At 38.4% G+C, this 27894-nt stretch overlaps 1 protein-coding gene and 1 pseudogene across 2 annotated transcripts in view; one reads left to right on the forward strand and one right to left on the reverse strand.

Moving 5' to 3' along the window:
* Positions 1-27894, reverse strand: part of OPHN1 (oligophrenin 1) — a 540428-nt gene that overhangs the window by 214330 nt on the left and 298204 nt on the right. For both annotated transcript variants that reach the window (XM_004482489.3, XM_004482488.3), the window contains exon 6: positions 46-147. In XM_004482489.3, coding sequence (XP_004482546.1) covers positions 46-147 — 102 coding nt within the window. The remainder of the gene's footprint in view (positions 1-45; positions 148-27894) is intronic.
* LOC139438116 (mitochondrial fission factor pseudogene) lies at positions 19975-20664 on the forward strand (annotated as a pseudogene).

The following is a 27894-nucleotide window of genomic DNA, read 5'->3' on the forward strand; positions in this document are numbered from 1 at the left end:
AGGGGGAGGGGGGGGCGGGGCGGAGGGAGGCTTTTTGTATCATACCTCTTGTAGCTGGGATTCTTTCTTTTTGGAAGACAGATGCAAGTGTCGGTCCAATAAAGAATAAAACCTCTCACCATCCTTTTCAAATTTTTTTTTCCGCTCCTAGATGTGGAAGAGAAGGCACATATTAAGGTGTCTATAGTTTTAATTCTTGTCTGCTCAAAACTGAAAATAACAGGTTTCATTTGGCCCCTCTAACTCCTAGGAGGAAAAAAAGCAAGAAAGTATTTGCTTTTGCATTGTTCTTAGCAGATCTGACTTCCTCAAAAATAACTCTGAACCATTCCGTATACACAAAGGACTATTCCTATTTGCACAGCCAAAGCCTCAGTGAGCTACTGTTCAGCAAATGATACTTAAAAAGTGCCTTTACTTTCCATGTGCCAGTCGGGCCCTGTATCTCAACAGAGTTTCAACACTAGTTCATTGGACTCACCCAAGACAACTAACAAGGAAATTATGATGGACAATGACCATCCCAAGGAACAGCGAGAGTCTACAACTGCAAGCAAGATAGTCCCATCCATCTGCCCCATGTACTCTAAGCCCCCTCTCAAATAGAGATGGAGTGGGCATCACCATCGCTGAATCCTCAGGACTGGGGAATGATCGATGGACTAGAGTATACTTACTGGTATTCTAATAATAGACTTATTGTCATTCTAGCAATGGAAGAAATTTTATCATTAATGTGGAGGCAGTGGTCACTGGAGGTTCTGAGGGGAGGGAGAAGGGAAAATAGGTATAATATGGGGGCATTTTCAGGACATTGAGATTGTCCTGAATGATATTGCAATGACAGATACATGCCATTATATATCGTGTCATAACTTTCAAAATTGTGCAGGAGTTTAAACTATAAGGTAAACTATAGTCCACACTTAGTGGTAATGCTCCAATATGTGTTCATCAATTGTAACCAATGTACCACACTAATGAAGGGTGCTGTTAATGTGGGAAAATATGGGGGTGGGGAGTGGGACATGCAGGAATCCCCTACATTTTGTATATAACATTTATGTAATCTAAGTATCATTAAAAAAAAAGGATAGAATGAGAAATTCGTAGATAAGAAAAAGCTGTGGGTGTTTGTTAGAATCAGACCTTCCTAACAAGAAAGGGTTAAAGGAGTTCTTTAGACCGAAAGGAAAGGACACTAGACTGTTGACTGAAGCAACATAAAGAAATAAAGATATCTTGTAAAGGAAAACATATGGGTAATTATAAACACCACTATTATTGTAGTTTACTTGTACACAATCTAAAATTAAATGCATAGCAAGTAATGTACATCTATGTTTTCAGGCACAGAGTATATGACAATTTAATTTTAAAAGAGAAACAAAAAGTACGGTGATGAAAGGGTGTAGGAACAGTATTTCTGTATATTATTTAAGTTAAATTGCTAAGAAATCAAATATGACTACTTTAATTAGTATCTAGCTTTTTTTATTTCAGAAGTTATAGGTTTACATTAAAAACATGTAGAAAATACAGTTCCAATGCATTCTAACTATCATACCAAATTTTCCATATTATCAACATTTTTCTTTAGTGTTATAACTTTGTTGCAATTGATAAACGTATGTTATTAAAATTGTACTATTAACTATAGACCATATTTTACATTAGGGTTCATGTTTGTGTCTTACAGTCCTATGTTTTTATTATTTTAAATTTTTATTCTAGTAACATAAATGCAGCTTTAACTTTCCCTTAAACCACATTAAAACATATAATTCAATGGTAAAAAAATAAAAAGGGCCTTTACCCTAGTTATCTTTTCTTCCCTCCAATATTTTTCACATGTATTAACTACTCATTTGAATTTAAAAATAGAAAAGGAAGAAGGAACACAGGAATGAATTAAGTATTTGTCATGAAAATGTTGATCTGCAATGCATTCCCAAGGCAACAGGCACCTGGCATCTGCACCTTTGAATGATGAGTTCTTTCGTGATGTTTAATCATTTCACTATTGCATATTATAAGTTGATGTTAAAGATGGGTAAAAAAATTCCTGGAAGGTTTAGATGGAAAACATGCATTGGAAAGGTTTATGGGAGATGGAGGACTCAGCTGTCATTCCCCTCAAGGATAAAATTTAATTTAGCTCTCTGTTGCTCAGCACAACTGGAAGTTACACAGCCTTCAGAGAAGCACTAATAATGTTCATTTGTCACAGACTAATACTGACACTGCAATCCTCTCAGCACTATGCTGGGAAATCCGTGTAAAAGACTTGTGTTCTCTCATAGGATATCCAAACTCACCCGGGCACCTACAATATAACAAGTTCTAGAAGAGGCACAGCAAGGGACACACAGATAAAAAAAGAAAAACAAAAAAACACACCACGGATGGCATATTTCTCCACGTAATCTGTTGCTAGGAAGGAAGCCAGCACCAGAGCTGAGTGATCTCTGAGTTCTTAATTTTACATGATGGAGGGAAAGCAGCAGGAAGGAAGCTCACATCAACTCAGGCTAAGCACTAGACTAGGTACTTAAAAGCCATTATCTTCTTTAATCTTCACCATTCTGAGAAGTAGATATTGTTATTCTAAATTTACAGATAAGGAAAGTAAAGTTCAAATAAGGTGAACTAACCTTTCCAAGTCACAGGTCTATTTGACTCATTCTACATAGCCTATTATAGTCCAGATGATCATGGAAGGAATAACACTGAGGAGCTTTATAAATAATCAGAGTGCCTTACGAATAAAAATCAAGTATTGTAAAGTTACAACTTCTCTATTGAAGAAAATTTTTTAAAAATCAAGTTAGCACTCATCCACTGCTGGTGGGAATGCAGAAGGATCCAACCGTTCTGGAGGACAGTATGGCGGTTTCTCAAAAAACTAGCCATAGATTTGCCATATGACCCAGCAATACCACTGCTGGGTATATACCCAGCAGAACTGAAAACAAGGACACAAACAGATATATGTACACCAATGTTCATAGCAGCATTGTTCACTATTGCCAAAAGTTGGAATCAACCCAAATGCCCATCAACAGACGAGTGGATCAATAAAATGTGGTATATACACACAATGGAATACTACTCGGCTGTAAGAACAAACACACTACAAACACATGTGATAACATGGATGAATCTTGAGAACCTTATGTTGAGTGAAGCAACCCAGACATTGAAGGACAAATACTACATGACCTCAATGATATGAAATAAACAAGCTGCCTTAGATAGCAAGAGACTGAACGATAGGCTTACAGGAAATCGGAGGGTGGAGGAAGGATATGAGCTGATGTCTGCAGGGGTGGAATTTAAGACGAGATGGTGGTAAGTATGAACACAAAGAAGAGATAAAAGGGGGGCAAGGGGTTGCCTTTGGTTGGGGCTTTGGGGGTTTGAGGGTGGCTGGGGAGGGACGGATGGGTAACATTGCCCAAAAGTGGGGGGAGGGAGGGGTAGCATATGAACACAGGAGAGGGTCAGGTGTTGGTGGAGAGTAAAATGCCGAGAAAATCATATCAAAATATAATAAAGAGGGTTACCTGTTTAGAATGCTCGGAGGGGAGGTCTGATGCAGGACGGGCTCCTGGGGAATGTCTAAATGCTCATTCTGCCAGAGTGGGTGTCACCATGGGGTAGAAACCCAAGTAGTGAGAGTGGGGGTGGACCCACATCCTGGGGAGGACTAATGCCACCAAATAGAGGGAACTGTATCCCTCGAGAGAAAGGGTGGCTCCCAGGGCATTGGGGCAGTTGAGCAAGTTAGGCCCTGAACACTATTCCATCTATCTCTGGAAGTGGCTCCTCAGGAAACGGAGGTTGGCTGTCACTGTGGGCACCAAGGTGGAAGGGAAAATGGACGTTAAATGTGTGGAACCAAGGTAAATGGGGGATAAGAGAGGAGTTTCTTGAGAATACACAAGGATGGATATAAAACATGTAATATTACACCATAACATATAGGAGATGACAGACTGATAATGTAAACCATAATGTAAAACATAGGATAACTAAGAATGTAAAGAACTGTATATCCTAAAGTATGCACCATAATGTAAGCACAGATGTCACCTTGTTAGAAAGCTAATGTCTCAGACTCTGTACATCACGTTAAGTAAATATGATATGAATAGGGTGGAAGAGTATCACTGTGGAAGGAAAAAGGTTTTGTGGTGGATGTATGGGAGTGCTGTATATTATATATATGCATTGCTGTGGTCTAGGACTCCTGTGAAGAGAAGCTGAATAATTAGGGGGGAAAAAAAAAAAAAGATATGATGTAGAATTTTTTCAAGTCAACATTCTTTATCTAAGTTCTTTATCTAACTTTATCCAAGTTCTTTATCTAACCTTTAAATCCATCGCTATATGCCATTCCCTAGTAAGGGACCATGACATTATATTGGGCTTCAAATTTCGGGGAGTTCTGGATCACAGAGTGTTTCAACAATGGCAATGGAGGGATACTGGTATGCGATGCCAATGACAGGTGATATATGGCTGACAGGGAGCTGTACAGAACATATGTCCAGGGTGCATGGTAATGTTTGGATATACTCATAGTGGCAACAATTAAAAACCACAGTAGGGGGGGTACTGGGTTCCTGGCCAATGGTGTTCTGTCGTGGTCCCTAGGGGAGCAGCGATAGTCTCCCAGGTACAGCGGCGGGGACCGGGAGGGAGTGAGGGTTCAACAGTGAGCCCCTGATGCTAATGACTATGCTTGTGAGCTGATAAGCCTAAAATAAGAACAAGGCCTAGAGCAACATTGTGCCTGGGAATTTCCTCCTGTCAGCCTTCATGTTACTCAAATGTGGCCAGTCTCGAAGCCAAACTCAGCATGTAAATGCAATGCCTTCCCCCCAGCGTGGGACATGACACCCGGGGATGAGCCTCCCTGGCACCGAGGGACCACTATCAACTACCAACTGATGATGCAACTGGAAAATGACCTTATACGGAAGGTTCAATGTGGATCAGCAGAATATCCCTGTCTACATAAAATAACATGACTTTAAAATGCTGTTTGACCTAAAGTAAGGGGGAAATGGAAAAGAGAAATGAGTTTATATGGCTACGAGTTTCTAAAAAAGAGTCTGGAGGCTGGCAGAAGGATTGCCCTCATGCACAACTGAGCAGAGTCAGAGAGACAGATAAAGCAGATACAACCCCCAGATATCGGTTCCTTCGAGGGCTAAAGAGACCCATGGGAGTTATGGTCATGGCCGATGGGGTTAACTACCAGGTCAGATGGCCCCTTTTTGGAACTGGTGTTTATGTGTGATGAATCTGGACTCAGATGGGATCTTCCTTCATAAGACTTTCATGCTAAGGTGATGGAGGTGCAGTTAATGTTGGGGTTTAAGATATATTTAGCGGATTTGAATCTCTGGACTGACAATGTGATAGCCAGGTCCTGAGCCTCAACAGACTCCAGCACCTACAATATGATTTATTGGACTTATCACACTCAGCTAAGATGGAGTTGAAGAAGGACAACCACCACACCATGGAGCCTAGAGTGATTACAACTGAAAGTGGGAGGATTGCATCCAACATCCATGTGGAATCTGAGCCTCCTCTTGACATAGAGGTGCAATGGACACAACCAATCCAATGTCCACATAGAAGAGGTGGCATTGGATTGGGAAAAGTGGACATGGTGGCTGATGGGTATGGGGAAAGGCAGGAAGAGATGAGAGGTGAAGGCGTCTTTGGGACATGGAGCTGCCCTGGATGGTGCTTCAGAGGCAATCACCAGACATTGTAAATCCTCACAGGGCCCACTGGATGGAATGGAGGAGAGTATGGGCCATGATGTGGACCATTGACTATGAGGTGCAGAGGTGACCAAAGATGTACTTACCAAATCCAATGGATGTGTCATGATGATGGGAACGAGTGTTGCTGGGGGGGGGGGGTTGAGAGGTGGGTTGGGGGGGTGGGGTTGAATGGGACCTCACATATATATTTTTAATGTAATATTATTACAAAATCAATAAAAAAAAATGAAAAAAAAATCAAGTTAGCCTATAGCCCAAGCTCGAGCTCAGATACCAAAGCATAGGGTGCGGAGATTGTCATAGAAATGATAAGGAGTAGGGCAAACTGTTCAGCCAGCTGTTGAATCAATTTAAACAGGCGATTATTTAAAGAAGGCATGGGAACCAGAAAACCTCAGGGACTTCTCTTGGATCAGATAAAGTTCTGTGGGTCATTTTCTCCTTTACTTCCATTTTTACATAATAGATTTTCAGAAATGTAATTCACACAACTTGAAATTGACTCTTTTAAAGTATACAATTCACTTTAATATTCAGTGGTTTTTAGTATATCCACAAACTTGGGCAACCATCAAGCTATCGAATTACATAATATTTCCAACACCCTAGAAAAGATAATCCATTATATATTAGCAGTCACTCCCCGGTACCTTTTACCCCCAAGCACATGAAACCAAATAGACAGAATTTACTTTCTGTCTCTATGGATATTCTTATTTTAGACATATCATACAAATGGTATCACACAATATGGAGCCTTTTGTGGCTGGCTTCTTTAATAAGCATAATGTTTTCAAGGTTCATTCATGTACTTCATTATTTTTTATGTCTGAATTTTATGCATATACTACATTTTTTATGCATTCATCAGTAGGGGGGCATCTGAATTGTTTCCATTTATTGGCTATTATGAATAATGCTGTTGTGAACATTTGTGCACAAGATTTTGCATATACAAATTTTGAATTCTTTTGGGTATATATCTAGAATTGAAATTGCCAAGTTGTACGGTAATTCTATGCTTAAATTCTTGAAGACTTATAAATTGTCTTCCAAACTGGGCGCACCATTTTACAGTCCCACCAGCAACGTGCAAGGGTCCTAATTTCTCCACACCCACACAAACATTTGTTATTTTCTGATTTTTTTAAAAATGAGGAATACCTCGTTTTATTGTTGCTTCATTTTATTGCACCTCACAGACCTTGCATTTCTTATAAATTGGAGGTTTGTGGCGATACTTCACTGAGCAAGGCTATCGGCGCCATTTTTTTCCATTAGCATGTGTTCACTTTGTGTCTCTGCGTCACATTTTAATTAAGGCATGCACATTGTTTATTTAGACATAATGATTTTGCACACTTAATAGACTATAATATAGTGTAAATACATCTTTTATATGCACTGGGAAACAAAAAGATTGTGTGACTCAGTATATTGCAATATTCAATTTATTGCACTGTAATATTTGCAATATCTATAAGGTATGCCTATAAATAGTCATCCTGGATGTGAAGCAGTATATCATTGTAATTTTCATTTACATTTCCCTAATGACTAATGATGTTCGGCATATTTTTGTGAGTTTACTGGCAACCTGTATATCTTCTTTGGAGACATGTCTGGTTAACTCTTTCCATATTTGTGTTTATTTATCTTTTTATTGTTGAGTTGGAAGAGTTCTTTATATATTCCTTTTCTAAAATTTTAGGTATCAGGTGCCAGGGATTGAACCCAGGACTTTGAATGTGGGAAGCTGGCACTCAACCACTGAGCCACATTGGCTCCCCTGAGTTGGTTTATGTGTTTGTTTTGCTTGTTGCTTGATTTTTGTTGTTGTGACTACTTTTCTTTTTCAGGAGGCACTAGGAACCAAACCCAGGACTTCCCATGTGGGAAGCAGGTACTCAACTGCTTGAGCCACATCTGCTCCCCTCTTTATATACTCTTAATTAGATTTCCAAGTATTATCTCTCTTTTTTGGGTTGTTTTTTCACATCATTTGAAGCCCACATTTTATCTGTTAATTCTGTTGTTACTTTGGCATTCGGAGGCAATTCTAAGAAGCCATTGCCTAATCCAAGGGCACAAAGATTTAGGCTTAAATTTTCTTCTCAGAGTTATTTTTTTTAATCACTCCGACACCACCATTGGAAGATATGGCCAAGAAAAATGAACAAACTAAAAAGCAGGAGGAGACCCAGAATATGGAAGAACTAATCAAATATATCCAAACAAATATCCTAAATCAATTCAATGAGATGAGGGAAGAGATAAAGGATATTAAGAAGACACTGGGTGAAGATAACAGAAGAAATTACAAATACATGTAAAAAATAGGAGATATAACTGTAATGAAAGACACAATGGAAGAAATTAAAATTACACTAGAATCACACAACAGCAGATTTCAACAGGCAGAGGAATAAATTGGCAAAGTCAAAGATAGGACATTGAAGTCACATAAATAGAAGAACAGATAGACAAATAAATGGAAAACATTCATCAGGGACTCAGGAAATTGAATGACAGTACAAGATGCAAAAACATATGCATTAATGTGTCCCAGAGTTAGAAGAAAAGGGGAAAGGGCTAGAAGGAGTGTTTGAAGAAACAGTGGCTGAAAATTTCACAAGTCTTATGAGAGACATGAATGTACATGTACAGGTAGTACAGCAGACACCAAACAGAATAAAGACTAGGAGACTTACTCTAAGACACATACTAATCAGACTGTCAAATGCCAAAGATAAATGAATGCAGCAAGAGAAAGTGATTCATCATATATAAAGGTAACTTGATAAAATTAAGTGCTGATTTCTCAACTGAACCAATGTAGGCAATAACAAAGTGGCATGACGTAGTTAAGGTGCAAAAAGAAAAAAACTGCCAGGCAATAATTCTATATCCAGCAAAATTGAACTTCAAAAATAGGAAGAGATTAAAATATCACAGATAAACGGAAATTGAGAGAATTCATCAGCAAGACTCCTGTACTTAAGGAAATATTAAGGAACTTCTGCATATTGAAAGGAAAAGACAGGACGGAGAGGTATGAAGGAGAGTGTAGAAGGGAAGACTATTAGTAAGGATAACTAAAAGGGTAAAATATAAACAAAATTAAATATGACATATATAAGCCTAAGGAAGAAATAGCTTAAATAAGTATTGTCTTTAGAGTTTATGGATTAATTTTCCCAAATAAAAAACGCAAATTGGAAGAATGGATAAAAAAATATAACCCATCAATATGCCATCTACAAGAGACACACCTCAGATGTAAGGACACAATCAAGTTGAGAATGAAAGGCTGGAATACAATTTTTCCATGTAAGTAATAACCAAAAAAGGGCTGGGGTAGCTATACTAAAATCAGACAACATAGACTTTAAATGCAAAACTTTACTGAGAGACAAAGAACAATACTATATATTAATAAAAGGAGAAATGTACCAAAAAGAAAGAACAATCATACATATTTGTGTACCTAGTCAGGGTGCCCAAATACATAACGCAAATACTGGCAAAACTAAGGGGAGAAAGGGATGACTCTAACAAGATAGTGGAAGACTTGAATACACCACTCTCAGCAATAAACTGAACATCTCAACAGAGAATCAATAAAGAAAGACAGACAATGAATAATATGCTAGAGGAACTAGACCTAAGGATATATACAGAATATTGCACCAGAAAACAGCTGGATATACATTCTTTTCGAGTGCTCATAGATTGTTCTCCAGGATAGATCACATGTTAGGTAATAGAACAAGTCTAAATGAATTTTAAAAAGACTTAAATTATAAAAAGGACTATCTCTGACCAAAACAGAATAAACCTGGAAATCAATGATGGTCAAGGAACTGAAAATTACACAAATATGTGGAGGTAAAACAAAACACTCTTGAACAAATAGTGGGTCAAGGATGAAACTGCAAGAGAAATCAATAAGTATCTCAAAGCAAATGAAAATGAGAGCACATCATGCTGAAACTTATGGGATGCCAATAAGACAGTGCTGAGAGGAAAATTTATAGACCTAAATACCTACATTTAAAAAGAAGAAAAGAGCTAAAATCAAAGACCTAATTGCAAATCTGGAAGAATTAGAAAAAGAACAGTAAACTAATACCAAAGCAAGCAAAAGTAAAGAAATAACGAGAGCAGAACTAAATTGAGCATTAAAATAACAGAGAAAATTAACAAACCCAAGAGCTGATTTTTTGAGATTAATTAACTTGAAAAACCCTTAGCAAGACTACCAAAGAAAAAAAGAGATAAGATACAAATAAAATCAGAAACGAGATAAGGGACATCACCACTGACCTCATAAAAATAATGGTTATCATAGGAGGATGATATGAAAAATTGTATGCCAACAAACTGGACAACTTAGATGCGATGGACAAATTTCTAGAAACACACAAGCCATCTATACTCACAAAAGATAAATAGAAGACCTGAACAAACCACTCACAAGTAATAAGATCGAATCAGTTATAAAAAACCTCCCAAATAAAAAAGCATAGGATCAAGTAGCTTCACAGGTGAATTCTACCCATAGTTTTTAAAAGAATGCCAATCCTGCTCAAAATCTTCCAAAAAATCAAAGAGGAGGGAACACTAACTACATCATTCTATGATATCAATATCATCATACTACCATAGCCACATAAAGGCACTACAAGAAAAGAAAATTACACACCAATCTCTCTAATGAATTTAAAAATGTAAATATCCTCAAGAAAATACTTGCAAATTGAATCCAACAACACACCAATCAAATTACACACCATGATCAAGGGAGTTTTATCCCAGGAATGCACAGATGATTCGACATTTTAAAAAATCAATTGATGTAATATACCATATAACAGAATGAAGGACAAGTGGACCTCTTACATTTTTTGAATGTAACATTTAATAAAAAATAGAGGGAAAAAAATAATCATGTCTATTGATGCAGAAGAGGCATTCTACAGAATTCAGCATCCTTTCTTTTTTTGAAATTTGTTTTAATGTTACATTCAAAAAATATAAGAGGTTCCCATATATCCCCCACCCCCCCCTTACCCCACTGCTCCCACATCAACAATCTCTGTCAACATAATGGCACATTCGTTGCATTTAGTGAATACATTTTGGAACACTGCTTCATCACATGGATAATGATTTAACTGGTAGTTTACACTCTCCCCCAGTCCACCCAGTGGGCCATGGCAGGACCTTTCTCGAAAAAAACACTTCAAAAGATAGAATTAGAAGGAAATGTCCTGGGCACGATAAAGACCATATAAGAAAAACCCAGAGAAAACATCATACTTAATGTTGAAAGGATAAAGGCTTTTCCTCTAAGACCTGAAATAAGTCAAAGATGCCCACTGTCACCAATCTTATTCAACACTGTATTAGAAGTTCTTGTTAGAGCACTTAAGCGAAAAAAAAAAAGAATTAAGAGGCATGAAAATTGGAAAGGAAGAAGTAAAACTTGCACTATTTGCAAATGACATGATCCTAGTACAGAAAGTCCTGAGAAATATACAACAAAGCTACTCAAGCTGATCAACAAATTCAGTAAAGTGGCAGGATAAAAAAAATAAAAAGCAAGCAAAAATCAGTACTGTTATTTTACACTGATATTGAGTGATCTCAGGATGAAATCAAGTAAATAATCCTAAATATAACAGTCAGGACCATAAAGCTCCTAGGATATAATGTAGAGAAACATTTATAAGACAATGACAGTGATTTCAGGAACTTTAAACCTAAAGTGTGGGCAACAAAAGGAAAAATAGACTAAAGGGACCTCGAGTTTAAAAACTTTTATGCTTCAAAGGAGTTTGTAAAGAAAGTGAAAAGGCCGTTTTCTCAATGGGAGAAAATATTTGAAAATCATATATCCGATAAGGTTATAATATCCAGCATGTATAAAGAAATGCTACAACTCAATAATAAAAAGGCAAACAACTCACTTAAAAAAATGCACAAGAGATTTGAAAAGACACTTTTGCAAAGAGGAAACATGGATGTCTAAAAAGCACATTGAAATATACTCAACTAGCTGGTAGGCAAATGTAAATCAAAACTACAATGGGATATTTTACACCTATAGACTGAATGCTAATAAAAAATACAGAAAACTATAGGTGCTGGAGAGGACATGGAGGAATAGAAAGACTCATTCACTTCTGGTGGAAATGTCGAATGTTTCAGGCAAAGTTTGGTGTTTCCCCAGGAAGCTAAGTATAGAATTTCCATATGACCCAGCAATTCCACTATTAGGTGTATGTCCAGAAGAACTGAAAGCAGGGGCACAAATAGATATATGCAATCCAATGTACTTTGGGGCATTATTCATAATTGCCAAAAGATGGAAGCAACCCAGGTGTCCATCAACATATAAATTGATAAAGAAAATGTGGTATATACATATGATGGATTATTCAACTATAAGAAAGAAGTTTTGAAATATACGGCACTATGGATGAACTTTAAGGACTTATGTTGAGTGAAATAAGCCAGATACAAAAAGACAAATATTGTATGATCTCACTGATATGAACTAACGATAATGATCACACTTACAGAGGTAGAGTCTGGAATATAGGTTGCTTGAAGATAGGAGGGTAATAGAGATGGGTAAACTTATGTTTAATCTGTATAAAATTAATAATTTAAGGTGACAGTGGTACAGCAATGTGAGTGTAATTAATAGTGCTGAAGCGTTGAGTGTGAACATGGTTGAAAGGGGAAATTTTAGCCCATCCATGAGACTACAAGGAAAGTTAGAGTATAAAATGTGTAACTGTATAATTCAATGAATTCTGGGGTAGCCAAGGATTGCAGTTAAGAAGGAAAATACGTTTTCTTCAGGATCTATAACAAAGGTACATCCCTATTACATACTTTTGATAGTAAGGTGATATTTAGGGGGAAAATGCACCTAAAACACACTTCTATGGCATATGAATGTGGTCATGTTGTTTTTTATTAATTTTGTTTTTAAAGAAGTTTTAGATTACAGAAAAGTTACATTGTAAATATAGGGGGAAGATGGAAGATTAGAGAGGCAGAGGGATTACATATCTCCCAGAAAGAAAAAAAAACAACTAGAGGACAGACAGAGAGTGTCTGGAGGGCTCCTCTGCAGATCAGGACACCAGAGGAAGGTGAGACACAACCAGAAGAGAGAGGGGAAAAAGGAAGAAGCCTCAGGTGGCTGAAAAATCGGTGATCAAAGTTGCAGAAGCAGCAACTGGAACCAATCTCCCAAAACAAATCATGGAGTTGAAGGACAACACTAATAATTAGAAAAAAGAAAAAAACATGTAGACACTGAGGAATAAATGAAAGGAATTGCCTTGCCACTGTACAAACAGGGCAACACCTATTGCAGTGATGAAAGGCAAAACGTCAAAACAAAGCTTTTTAATTTTTTGATACCCCAATTTATTTTTACATTATTTAATTTTTGAAAATTAATATGTATTCTATATCTAACTTTAAACCCATCACTATATTCCACTTTACTATTAAGGGAATTTGGCAGTATATTGGGCTTCATTTTTAAGAAGTTTTGGACCACAGAGAGGTTCAACTATGGCAGGGGAGGAACACTGGTGTGGGGGGTTATTGATAGGGGGCACATGGTTGGGAGGTAGTTCTCCAGGGCATGTACACAGGCTGCATAAAAATGTTTGGATATTGACAGTAAAAAAGCATAAGAGGAGGAAACCAGGAAGATGGCGGCAGAGTAAGGAGCTCCCAGAGTCAGCTCCTGCTACAGGGCAGTTAGCAAACACCAGAGCTCTCTGGAGCTAGCTGAATCACCTGATCAGGGGCTCCAGGAGACCAGAAGAGCTTCCTGCAATGCCCTTAGGGGAGTAGGAGACGGGCGTCTGCAGAGAAGACTCGTAAGTAGAGCACTCCTGGCCACAAAGGCTAATGCCCATCCTCCACTGAAGGCATAAGCCCCCTTGGGAGCTGTTCGGCGGCTGGAATTGAAAGTTCCACTTCCCCAAAATGGGGGAGGAAGAGAAGGTTGGGCACCAATTTCAGCTATGATGAGGAAATTCAGTGGGCTACAGTATGATCCTGAGAACAGCTAAGGTTTGAGCCTGTCCGGTTCAGAAAGAGGCTGGGAGCCACCATCTTAACTCTGCACCTCACACGAGGGGAAGCGGAGCGGGCTGGTGGGGACCGGCTTCTTCCCATCCAGATCATATTGCAGGTCTAGCCTAGGCCCCAGTGCTACCTCCAGCAGGGAGGAAACTGCGAGGACCTATGCCAAATTCTGTGGGAAATTACCGGCCAAGCCGCGGAAGCCGGTGATTGTCCTACTCTGGCGGCACAAGTCGCCCCAGGAGCTGCTCTGTGATGGGAGTTCGAAGGTCCATTTCCCAGAAATGAGAGGAGGAGATGGTTGCCTGCCGATTTCAGCTACTGATTTGGAGACTTGGCTGGCTAAGAGATAACCCTGGGAACAGCTGGGGTGAAAACCAGCCCAAGTCAGAAAGAGGCCAGTAGCCACCATTCTGATTCCACCCCCAGCCTGAGGGGAAGCCAGGATGACAGTTTCTTTCACACAGATCAGCCTGCAGCCTGCCTATTCTTCAGCCCCGCCTCTGGGAGGGAGGAGGCTGAGGAGCCCTGCACCAGCCTATACAAGTAACTGCAGGGAACTTTGGCTGGCATAAACTGAAAATCAGAAGTCTACCAGGGCAACTGTGGTCATCTTAGAACCTGCACTGCATAGATTGCTGCAGCTCCATCCCTTCCCCAGGTAGGGGAGAAAGGGATGTGAAGTTCCATCAGTCTCTCTGGGCAACTACAGCCTAGGCCTGCACGTGGATTATTCCACATAGCTGTGACTATGTCCCTAACCCTGGCAAAGAAGAAAGTCGGAAGAAGCTTCATTGGTCCCTGGTGCAACTAGGGCAGCTTGAGCCTCCACAGCGTACAGCACCAATTATATGCTTGGCTCCTACTGCATAACCAGCAATGGAGAAACGATAGGAAGCCCTAAACTAAAGAGAAAAACTGCACCCAGAAAAAATACTCTACTAAGCCAGAGGCAAAGACATCAACAAAAAATTACAAACCACACCAAGAAACACAAAGCTATGGCCCAGTTAAAGGAACAAGATAAGCCCCCAGATGACATAACAGAGTTGAGACAACTATAGACCTTCAAACAAATCTACTTAATAAATTCCGTGAGATGGCTAAAGAGATTACAGATATTAAGAAGACACTGGATGAGCACAAAGAATTTCAAAGCATACATAGAAAAATAACAGATCTTATGGGAATGAAAGGTGCAATCAATGAAATTAAAGAAACATTGGACAGGAAGCAGACTTGGCCCAGTGAATAGGGCATCCGTCTAACACATGGGAGGTCCACGGTTCAAACCCCAGGCCTCCTTGACCCGTGTGGAGCTGGCCCATGCGCAGTGCAGATGCGCGCAAGGAGTGCTGTGCCACGCAGGGGTGTCCCCCGCGTAGGGGAGCCCCACGCACAAGGAGTGCGCCCGTAAGGAGAGCCGCCCTGCGTGAAAGAAAGTGCAGCCTGCCCAGGAATGGCGCCGCACACACGGAGAGTTGACACAGCAAAAAAAGGATGTTTGCAGAAAAAAATGTTTTTGGTCTTTTATAATTCTCACTAAAGGAATATCTGGCAAATTGAAAAAAAAAAAAGAAATAATGGTAGAAAATTTCCCATCCCTATTGAAAGACACAGATATCCCTGTCCTCTTGGACAAAGTACTCCCATCCTAAAAAATCCAAAGAGACCAACTCCAAGACACATACTCATCAGAATGTCAAAGGCCAAGACAAAGAGAGAATGCTGAGAGCAGCAAGAGAAAAGCAATGCATTACATATAAAGGATATCCAATAAGATTAAGTGCTGATATTTCATCAGAAACCATGGAGGCAAGAAGACAGTGGTCTGATATATTTAAGATACTACAAGAAAAAAACTTCCAGCCAAGAATCTTATATCCAGCAAGACTGTCTTCCAAAAATAAGGCAAAATTAGAATATTCACACATAAACAGAAATTGAGAGAATTTCTAAGCAAGAGACCAGAATTTCAGGAAATACTAAAGGGTGTGCTAGAGCCTGAAAAGAAAAGACAGGAGAGAGGGGCCTAGAAGAGAGTCTAGAAATGAAGATTATACTAATAAAAGTAACGAAAAATGTCAAAAGAGTGTGGTGAAAATAAAATAGGACAGATAAAACTCAAAGAGGAATAAACTTAACCAATGATGTAAAGCATTTGTATTCAGAAAACTGCAACTCAATGTTAAAACAAATCAAAAAAGCTCTAATTAACTAGAAGAACATTCCATGCTAATGGACTGGAAGAATAAATATCAAGATGTCAATTCTACTCAAATTGATACACAGATTTAATGCAATCCTGATTAAAATTCCACCAGCATTAAAGCAAAAATTGAAAACACAATCATTAAATTTATTTGGAAGGGTAAGGAGTCCTGAATAGCCAGAAACATCATAAAAAGGAAAAGTGAACCCTCATCTCCAGACTTTAAATCATAATACCTACCAATAGGGGTAAAAACAACATGGTACTGGCATAAAGACAGACACAATAGACCAATGGAACCAAATTTATAGTTCGGAAACAGACCCACACAGGTATGGTCAAGTGACTTTTGACTAGCCTGTCAAACTCACACAGCTCGGGCAGAACAATCCATTCAACAAATGGTGCTGAAAGAATTGGACATCCATAGCTGAAAGAAGGAAAGAGGACCCCTATCTCACACCTTATCTAAAAACTAACTCAAAATGGATCAAAAACTAAAAATAAAAGGAAGAACCATAAAAATTCTAGAAGAAATTATTGGAAAATATCTTCAAGACCTGGTGGTAGGTGGTGGATTCTCAAAGGAGATAAGAGAAGGACTGAGTAGACTACTGATGTTTAATGTATGTAGAAGTTTTAATTAGCTTTACTGTTAAATTGTGGAAATGTATAGAGTGGATGGTAATACACAGTAACAGCTAGTTTATAAATGGGAATGTGATTGAAAATGGTAGTCTAGTTATGTAAATTCCAATTGACAAATGCTTGAGAATAATCAAGGAACTGGATTGCACAGTAAACCAAGAGGTGGGTGAGAATTGTGGTTGATGGTATAGATGCAAGAGTATCCTTTGTTAGATAGAACAAATGTATATCACTACAGCAGAGCTTTTAGGAATGTGGAGAAGCATGGGAAAAATACAGCTGGAGTAACCTATGGACTAGGTTAGTAGTCATAATATAATGGTTAGTAGTAATAATATAATATTCTTGCATCTATGCAAAAGATGTACTGTGTCAATACTGAGGCAGTATGGAAAATGTGAGCCAAATGTACACTATGGACATGACATTAATAAGATGATATTATCTGTAGCAAATGACAAACCATATTTTGGTGTGTTGATGGAGGGGTGTGGTTTGGGAATTCTGGACATGTGCATGACTGCTTTAAAAGTTTACAATTTCTTATATTGGGCTTCATTTTTGAAGAAGTTTTGGAACACACAGAGGTTAAACAATGGCAGGGGAGGAATACTGGTGTGGGATGTTATTGACAGGGGACACATGGTTGGCAGGGAGTTCTACAGGGCATATATCCAGGGTACATTAAAATGTTTGGATATTTTCATAGTGGTTACAGTTAAAAACAAAAACTGAGGGAGTGCTGAGTTCCTAGCCAGGGAAGCTCTATCACAGTCCCTAAAGGAATAGCAACAATCACCCAAGTGCAACAGCAAAGACCAAAAAAGAAGGAATGTCCAACAATGAGCACTTGATACTAATGAGTATGCTTGTGAGCCTGTGCACCTGAAATAAGAACAAGGCCTAGAGCTGCAGGGTGCCTAAGAGTTACCTCCTGAGAGCCTCCGTGTTGCTCAAATGTGACCACTCTCGAAATCAAACTCAGCATGTAAATGCATTGCCTTCCCCCCAGCATGGGACATGACTCCCGGGGATGAGCCTCCCTGGTGCTGAGGGATTACTACCAAATACCAGCTGATGATGTAACTAGAAAATAACCTTGAATAAAAAGGTCAACTCGGACCAGCAGAATATCTCAGGCTACATAAAATGCCAGGAGTTAAAAATGCTTTTTGACCTGAATAAAAGGGGGAAATGTAAAGGACAAATGAGTTTATATGGCTATGAGTCTCCAAAAAGAGCCGGGAGGTTATCAGAGGGGTTGCCCTTATGCACACCTCAGCAGAGTCCCAGAGACAGATAAAGTAGATACAACGCCAGGTATTGGTTCTTCTTAGGGCTACAGAGACCCACAGGTTCTATGGTCATGGCAGATGGAGTTCAGTGCCATGTCAGTTGGCCCTTGTTTGGAGTTTGTGTTTCTGTGAGATGGAGCTGGACTCAGATGTGATCTTTGTTCACAAGGCTCTCCTGTTACTTTTACCAGAACTGTAGTTGTTGCTGGGGTTTAAAGTATACCCAGGGGACCTGAATCTCTGGACTGACCATGTGATAGCCAGGCCCTGAGCCTCAACAGACTTCAGCTCCTACACTCTGGTTTATTGGACTTACCACACTCAGCTAACATGGAGGTGAAGAAGGTCAACCACCACACCAGGGAGTCAAGAGTGCCTACAACTGAAAGCAGGAAAATTGCATCCAGCATCCATGTGGAATCTAAGTCCCCTCCTGATATAGATGTGGAGTGGACACAACCAATCCAAGGTCCACAGGATGGAGGAATAGAGTATGGATTAGAGTGAACTTACTGATATTCTATTCATGAACTATTGTGATTAGAAATCGAAGAAAATGTGGCATTGGTGTGGAGAAAGTGGCCATCTTGGCTGCTTGGTGCAGGGAATGGGAGGAAGAGATGAGATGTGGAGGTGTTTTCAGGACTTGGAGTTGTCCTGGATGGTGCTACAGGGACAATTACCAGACATTGTAGATCCTCCCATGGCCCACTGGATGGAACGTGGGAGAGTGTGGGCTCTGATGTGGACCACTGACCATGAGGTACAGCTGTGCTCAGAGATGTATTCACCAAATGCAATGAATGTCTCATGATGATGGAGGAGGTTGTTGTTATGGGGGGAGGAGTGGGGGGAGGGGTTGGGGGGTATATGGGGACCTCATATTTTTTTTAATGTAATATTAAAAAAATAAATAAAGACAAAAAAAGAGAGAAAAAAAAGATGTCTATCCTACCGAAACTGACCTTCAGAATTAACACAATCCCAATAAAAATCACCACAGCATTTTTTACTGAACTGAGGGTTCTGAAATAGATCCTCACATATACGCTTATTTGGTATTTGAAGATGCCACCAAGTCCATTCAACTGGGAGAGTATGGCCTCTTCAACAAATGGTGCTTAGAGAACTGGATATTCACATCCAGAAGAATGAGAGAGGAACACCATCTCACACCTTATACAAACATTAACTCAAGATGGCCAAAGATCTAAATATAAGAGCAAAGACTATAAGGACCTTGGAAGATAAAATAGGGAAGCATCTAAAGGATCTTATAAAAGAAAATGGTTTAATGAACTTCATACCCAAAGCATGAGTCAGCAAAAGAAAAAAATAAGTAAACGGGACCTCCTCAAAATTAAAAACTTTTGCACCTCAAAAAGTTCGTTAAGAAAATGAAAAGACAGTCTACTCAAAGGAAGAAAATATTTGGTACCTATATGACAGCGGCCTAATAGCCTGCATATATAAAGAAATCCAACACCTCAAAATTTAAGACAAACCTGTTTCAGCAATAGGCAAGTGATTTGAATAGACACTTCTCCAAAGAAGAAATACAAATGGTTAAAAAGCACATGAAAAGATGCTCAAAATCACTTGCTATTAGGGAAATGCAAATCAAAACTGCAATGAGTCTTTCCCAGCCTGCTGTGGGCCACTCTGGCTGGTGCTTTGCCCAGGCACCTTCCTGCGCTTGGTCAACAAACTGAAAACACCCTGGGAGCCGGCAGGCAGGAGCCCTCGCCGGGGACCCTCCAGCAGGCCCAGGGGAACAAAAGTGGCTCTAAATCCTTCACATACATGTTGATGCAAGTTAAAGGATTTAATATGAAGCCTAGGAGCAGATAATGCCAAATAGCAAGCAGTAGTTGGTACGCATTTGGTGAGTGGGGCAGCATTTTCTTCTCCCACTGCTGCTGAGATGGCGGAAATTTGTCGAATTCAGTATGAAATGGAATATACCGAAGGTATTAGTCAGCAAATGATGGTCCCAGAAAAATTAAAAGTAGCACCACCAAATGCTGATATGGAACAAGGATTCCAAGAATGAGTTCCAAATGCTAGTGTAATTATACAGGTTCCAGACAGGATTGTTACAGCAGGAAATAATGAAGATGTTCCATTTTCAAGACCAGCAGATCTTGACATTATTCAGTCAACTCCCTTTAAACCTTTGGTACTAAAAACACCACCTTGTGTACCTATGCTAAATGAAAGACCCTTAGATTTTCTGGTTTTAGAAAGACCTTCTCCAACCCCTCAAAATCAAGAAAACCATACATTTGGCAGGCTGAAAAGGGAGCACTCTATAAGTGAAAATGCTGTTCACCAAAACGGACAACTGGTCAGAAATGATACCATATATGGCATTTCAAATATAGATACTTCAATTGAAGGAACTTCAGATGACATGGCTGTTGTAGATGCAACTTCATTAAGATGACAGTTAATCAAACTAAATAGACGTCTACAACTTCTAGAAGAGGAGAACAAAGAACGTGCTAAAAGAGAAATGGTCATGTATTCAATTGCTGTAGCACTCTGGCTGCTTAATAGCTGGCTCTGGTTTCACCACTAGAGGTAACCTCAGCTTTCAAAAATCTTTGTCTCAACAGCTGGAAATATAAAGAATTTGCAAACTTCTTTGTTTCTGTCCTTGTACTGTATGCCGTTTCATAGTCCAGATTGTAAAAATGCATTTCTTCCAGAAAGGAAGCAAGGGGAAGGACTTAGATTTGTAGAAGTTAAGTTAGGTTCTGCCACTCAGTTATAAGCACTTTCAAACAGTTCTACAGAAAAAATCTACTTAAAATTCTCCCTTTGCATGTTTTGTAAATAGGTGCCACTTGTTTTTGAAAGGAATTGATTATTTGCCTCATCATTACTTTACACAACTAATTCTCTGAGTGGAGGAGAGAATGCATGGAGAATAGATGTAGAGAATATCTGTAGAAGAAAAACAATTCTTTATTTTGTCTTGTTTCTCAAACACTGTTAGAGTAAACATTTTGTTTATGGACATTTTTGCATCTGCAACTCAACAAGAACACTTTTGAAGTCATAATTTGAGGTCAGATGTAAGAAAACAAGCCACCTAATAGTTAATGATTACTTTCATTAAGCACCTGTACAGATTAAATTAAAATAGTTCCTAACATTTCAGCAGTCATCCAATATATGCACAATATGTGCATTATTTTCCTTTTAGTTTTGCAGATGGTTTTCTATAAAATAACGTTTTTACTAAGTCCATGTGTGAATGATTTTTAAAACTACAGAATAAGGTACAAATGTCATGTATTTAATAAACTGTCAAGCAAATAAAAATACAATTACAATGAGATATCATCTTATACCCATTAGACTGGCAGCTATTGAAAAAACAAGGTGTTGGAGAGGATGTAGAGGAATGGAAAAGAGGAAACGGAAACCCTCATTCACTGCTGGTGGGAATGTAGAATGGTGCAGCCATTGTGGAGGACAATTTGGTGGTTCCTCAGAAAACTAACTGTAGAACTGCCATATCATCCAGCAATATATATATAACTGCCATATGATCCAAGATTTCCTCTACTAGGAATATATCCAGGAGAACTGAAAATTGTGACATGAACAGACATCTGCACAACAATGTCCATAGTGACATTAATCACAATTGCCAAAAGATGGAAACAACCCAAGTGTACATCAACCAACGAATGGATAAACAAAATGTGGTATATACATACGATGGAATACTATGCTATAGTAAGAAAAAATGAAATTGGGACACATTTGATAACATGGATGAATCTTGAAGACATTATGCTAAGTGAAGTAAGCCATATATCAAAGGCAAATATTGCATGGTTTCATTAATAGAAACTAAATAAGAAGAATAAACTCATGTAGTAAAAACCTAGAGTATAAGTTATTAGGAGATAAGAGGGGGGCTGAGAAACCTACTGATACTTACTGTATGTAGAAGTTTTAACTAGACTGTAAAAGTTTGGAAATGGAATTGATAGTAACACATTACAGTGAATAGCAGCAGGTTTATAAATAGAATTGTGGCTGAAAATGGTAGAGCTAGAGCAGATGTATGTCACAGTGTCCTTTGGTAAGCTAGGGTGGTAGGAATGTGGAGAAGCATGGGATAAATAAAATTGTGTTCTATGGACTGGTTGACAGCAGTACTGTAGTGTTCTTGCATCAACTCTGTTAATAATGGGAAAGTATGGAAAAAGTGTGCTAACGGTATGATACGAACCATTGTTGGTGGTAACAGTCTGATGATATTACCTAAAAATATGTAACACATGTTCCACCACAGTGTGGGGTGTTGGTGAAAGGGTGTTGTATGTGAATTCTACACATGTGTATGATTGTTTTGTAAGTTCACAACCTCTGTAATAAAAACATATTTTTAAAAATACTAATAGGGTGGGTTGGGGTGAAAAATACACCAAATGTAAGATATGGGCTATAGTTAATAGTAATATTTTGACAAAATTCTTTATAATTTGTAACAAATGTTTCACAATAATGCAAGCTGTTGGTGGTGGGGTGATATATGGGATCCCTGTATGATGTTAGGCATGTTTGTTTTGTAAGTTCACTTTTCCTATATACTTTTGTTTATGTATGTTCATGTATGAATGATATACTTCAATAATTTTTTTAAAACTACAATGAGGGATCATTTCACACTCGGTAGACTGGCCACTCTTAAAAAGCTGGAAAGCTGTAAATGTTAGAGTGGATGTGTAGAGACAGGAAGGCTTATTCACTGTTGGTGGGGATATAGGATGGTATAGTCACCATGGAGGACTGTTTGGCAATTACAAAGGAATATGAATATAGACTTGCCATGTGACATGGCAATACTTTTGCTCAGTATATACCCAGAAGACCTGAGAGCAGTGACACGAATAGACATCTGCACATCGATGTTCATAGCAGCATTATTCACAATTGCCAAAGCCTGGAAACAACCCACGTGTCCATCAACTGATGAATGGAGAAGCAAACTATGATGTATACACATGATGGAATATCGTACAGTCATAAGAAGAAATGAAGTCGTGAAGCATGTGACAACATGGATGAACCTGGAGGGCATTATGTTGAGTGAAGCAAGGCAGACACAAAAGGTCAAATACTGTATGATTGTGTTATTATGAACTAAATATATTATGTAAAATTATGGAATTAATAGTTGGAATATAGGTCACCAGAAAATAGAACGAGGGTAGACAATGGAAAGCTAATGGTTAATCTGCACAGAATTGGTAAAAAGGTTGTTTGTAAATATGTGAAAATGAAAGGAAATAGTGAGAGCACATCATGGTGTTTGTGACTAGTAGAACTATTATATGGGCATGACAGTGGTTGAAAGGGAAAGCCTATGGACATTTATATTACTAAAAGGAAAGCTAAAAAATGTAATAAGGGACTGTATAACACTGAAACCTCATGTGAAATATGAATATGGGTGATAGTGCATATATAACACTTTTTATAAAATATAAATACAAATAAACTAGAAAGTAGGAAACAGAATAGCAGCTATGTACTACTATTCTGTATCTGTGGGGAAGTATAGAGAGATCAAGAGGTGAAGAGTTTCGTATGTATGTTTGGTTGGTTGGTTTCGGTTTTTTAGTAATAATAATAAATTTATTTTATTATTATTATTACTAGAAAAATGAAAATGCTCTAAAATGATTGAAGTGATGAATGCACAACTATGATTATACTGAATACCACTGATTGTACAATTTGGATGGATTTATGCTTTATTACTATGTATCAAAAAATTGATTTGTTATTAAAAAATAAAGCATGAGTCTTTAAATTCCCATTGTTTAAGCTAACGCTTTGCATGGTATTTGTTTGAGCAGTCTAGGAAACTAAAACACTGTGTTAGGAAATGGAGTGATTATGTTTCTAACTAAATTTCCTTGCTCTTAGTCTATTCTCTATCAATAAATAGTCGAATTCTTTGCGGCACTGTACAATTGGGCTACCTGGCAATAAGGCTTCCATGTGATCCAAACAAATAGGAAAACGGTGAAATTTTGGAAAATATCTCTTCCTTCTCAAAATTAATCAGAAAAGGGACCCCATCAGGTGTTTCCCATCTACTGCTAAAAACATGTCCTATAGACTAACTGGAGGCTACCATTCATCAGAGTCTCAGAATAAGATAAGCAGATTCTCTAGGGTCTGCTAAATGCAACCTTATGTTCAAATTTTCTGTGGCAATAATCACCATTCTGTCACTCAATGTAAAAGTTTTATAGAAAATGTGTAATTTGAATAGTGTGTAGAAACAGTCAATATGTCTTCCCACAAATTAATTATAATAATGACTGAGTGAAGCCTAACAGAATTTCTTAAATCCCACACACAAAAAAAAATCCCACAAAAAAATGAATGTACAGTGAAAATAGTTACCACATATACTGCAGCCCACTCTTCCCCAACCAGAGAGCATTTCCCCCCTAAGTTAAAAATGAATATGGGGGAATGTACATTTATAGAAGTATGGAGGATAAGCAAGCTATCCTAACTCTGGATTACAAAAAATAAGACATATTTCTTAATCTTTTTAGGTTCATTACTAAGGAACATGAAAGCAAGAGCCCCCTAACAATGTGAAACAAGAAGCCAAGGGAAAGCTTTCTTCCTAAGGGTTTCTGCAGGACCCTGGTGTAGCAGTTTCATATGGTTATGAATTCCAAAAATAGATACTGGATTATGTTTATGATCTGATCTGTACCTGGGTGTGATTGAGTTATGATTAGGGCTTTCATTAGGCCACATCATTGCACAGATAAAAGGCATGGCAAAGGACAGAGTAAAAGGCATTTAATGTTGGAGTTTTGATGTTGAGTTTGATGCTGAAGCTAGAGCCCCAGGGAGAGAGGCAGAGCCATTCACCTGATAGTATACAGCTGACCTTGTGGAGAGAGGCAAAGCCTAGAAAGCCTCATAGTCTACAGCTGACCTTGTGGAGAAACCAGAGGAGCTGAGCCCAGAGGAACCCAGGAAGCCTGAACCCTCGTAGGCGTCGGCAGCCATCTTGCTCCAACATGTGAAAATAGACTTCGGTGAGGAAAGCAACTTATGATTTATGGCCTGGTATCTCTAAGCTCCTACCTCAAATAAATACCCTTTATAAAAACAAACCAATTTCTGGTATTTTGCATCAGCACCCTTTTGGCTGACTAATACACCTGCAGACCTTGAACTTTCACTTAGATGATCACATGGGGGCAGGGGACAGGACATGAGGCAAACTTTAAGTTTTACCTTTCACTTCTGGGCCTTTAATCCAGCTAGGGTCCACCTCTGTGGTGAGGGGTAGGAAACGAGACATATTTCTCTATATAGTGACCCAGTTTTTCAAACCATCTACCAAAAATTTCCCATCTCCATTTTTGGAATGCCATTTTTATTTTACATTATATTCTTATATGGGTTTAACTCTGAGCTGTCTATGATATTCTTCTAGTCTTGTTTTGGTGCCAGTGGCAGACTGTTTTTATTCCACTAGCTTTGTAGTATGTTGTGATACCTGGTAGGGCAAGTCTCCCTCTTTAGTTCTTTTTTTTAGTTGACTTAGCTATTCGTGAACTTTAAGATTCTAAAAGAAAGTTAGGAGAAAATCTCAACTATATAATTTTGAAAGCATTGAATTTATAGATTAATTAGGGGAAGACTAACATCTTTGTAAGATTAAGTCAATGCATTTGAGTGCATGAAATATCTCTCCATTTATTTAATTTAATTCTTCAATGTCATTTACTAGAGCCCTCCTACTTAAAGGTTTTATGTAATACTATTAAAAATAAGTTATGAGTGTTTGATATCTTTTGTTCCCAATGTGCACAGTATTACTACTGTATCATAGTTACTGGTTGGTTATTCCAAGAGTTGAAAATACTATTGTTATTTGTAGATTACTCTTGTAATTGCCAACATGGCTGGAATGTTTCATTATGGCTAATGTTTGTAGATGCTACTGATATTTTTTTTTTAGTTAAATGAGCATACCATCTGCAAATAATGTCAACTTCATATCTCCCCTTCCCATCCTTATATAATTACTCATTTTTCATACTTTATAGCATTGGTAAGGCCCTTCAGTATTGGGTTATACAGTAGTAGATTGATTAATGGGCATACTTGTCTTGTTCCTCAAATGAAAAGGAATGTATTTAAAGTTTCTCTACTATGTATAATGTTGGCCACAGGTTTTTCTTACATAATCATGATATAGACAGTGTTCCCCAACAATAATGCGATAAAATAAAAAATTAATTATAAAAATTGTAATATTGGTGTGGAGAAAGTGGCCATGGTAGCTGATGATGGCAGAGAGAGGGAAGAAGAGATATGATGTGGGTGCATTTTCAGGATTTGGAGTTGTCCTAGGTGGTGCTGCAGGGACAGATTCTGGACATTGTGTGTCCTGCCGTGGCCCACTGGGTGGACTGGGGGAGAGTTTAGACTACAATGTAGACCACTGTCCATGTGGTGCAGCAGTGCTCCAAAATATATTCACCAGGTGCAGTGAATGTGCCACAATGATAGAAGAGGTTGTTGATGTGGGAGGAGTGGGGTGAGGGGGGGTGTGGGGGTATATGGGGACCTCATATTTTTTGAATGTAACATTTAAAAGAAAATAAAGAAGAAAGAAATCTAAAAAAAAAATCAAGTAAGGGTAAGCAGATGTGGCTCAAATGATGAGGCCTCCACCTACCATATGGGAGGAACTGGGTTCGATCCCTGGGGCCTCCTGGTGAAAAAGAATACAAAGGAAAGAAAACCTAATATTTTCTAAGTAGTTTTAATGCAATGTGCATAGACTGGGGATTTGATCCCCATGTAATCACCGGTCACCTTATAATAAACATGATTATTATTATTTTACAAATGAAGAAACTAATATTCAGTGAGGAATATTAGTATATCTTCCATACAACCAGTAAGAAGTGGAGCAATCTAAAATCTATTCCATTCTGCTAGTTTTAAAAGCCTTCAGTATTAGCTTCAGTACTAAGTATACGATCTCTAAGAATATATACAAGGTCCTTTGTGAGATGGCCAATGTGTACTGTGTCACCTTCTATCTTTGTATAAGCTGTGTCATCCACCTAACATGCTCTTCCCTCTTCTCCTCACATTCCTCTTCACTGGATAACTCCAATTCATCCTTCAAGAATCCATTCATATATCACCTTCTCCAGGAATCCTTTTGTAACCTTTTTTCCATGCACACCTACCCCAGTCTGCATTTGGGGTCCTTCAGCACTGTGTAAATACCATGTAAATCCTAACCCAGTATATAGTCCACTGTGTACATATTGACCCAGTTCATAGTACCAACTCCACTCTATTGTAATTATCTACTTGTTTAGACTATGCGTTCTTTCAGAGCAGGAACTGTCATCGCTATCCCCAGAAATAAATAAGTAGCAGAGTGTGCTATAAAGCAAGTTCTTCATAGATGTTCAGTGAGAGAGTGAAGGAACAAAAATGTAAGAGTTAAAGACAATTGGAAAAGGAAAAGGAGAGAGATGAACAGATGAATAAAAGGAAGGAAGGAAAGAAGAAGCACTTGTTATGAATAGGATTACATGAATTACATTAATATTTGTAGTCACCAACACGCATGATAACTAAAGTTTGTTACAGCATCATTTTAATATGTGGAAGCAGTAATTTCACTTACATGCAGTAGAATTGTCTTAAAAATATTATAAGGAGAACAAATCATCATAGATCTTAAGGGCTGCAGGCAAACTACAGGTTTCTTTTT

The sequence above is a fragment of the Dasypus novemcinctus genome, chromosome X, assembly GCF_030445035.2.
Source record: "Dasypus novemcinctus isolate mDasNov1 chromosome X, mDasNov1.1.hap2, whole genome shotgun sequence".
NCBI lineage: Eukaryota > Metazoa > Chordata > Mammalia > Cingulata > Dasypodidae > Dasypus > Dasypus novemcinctus.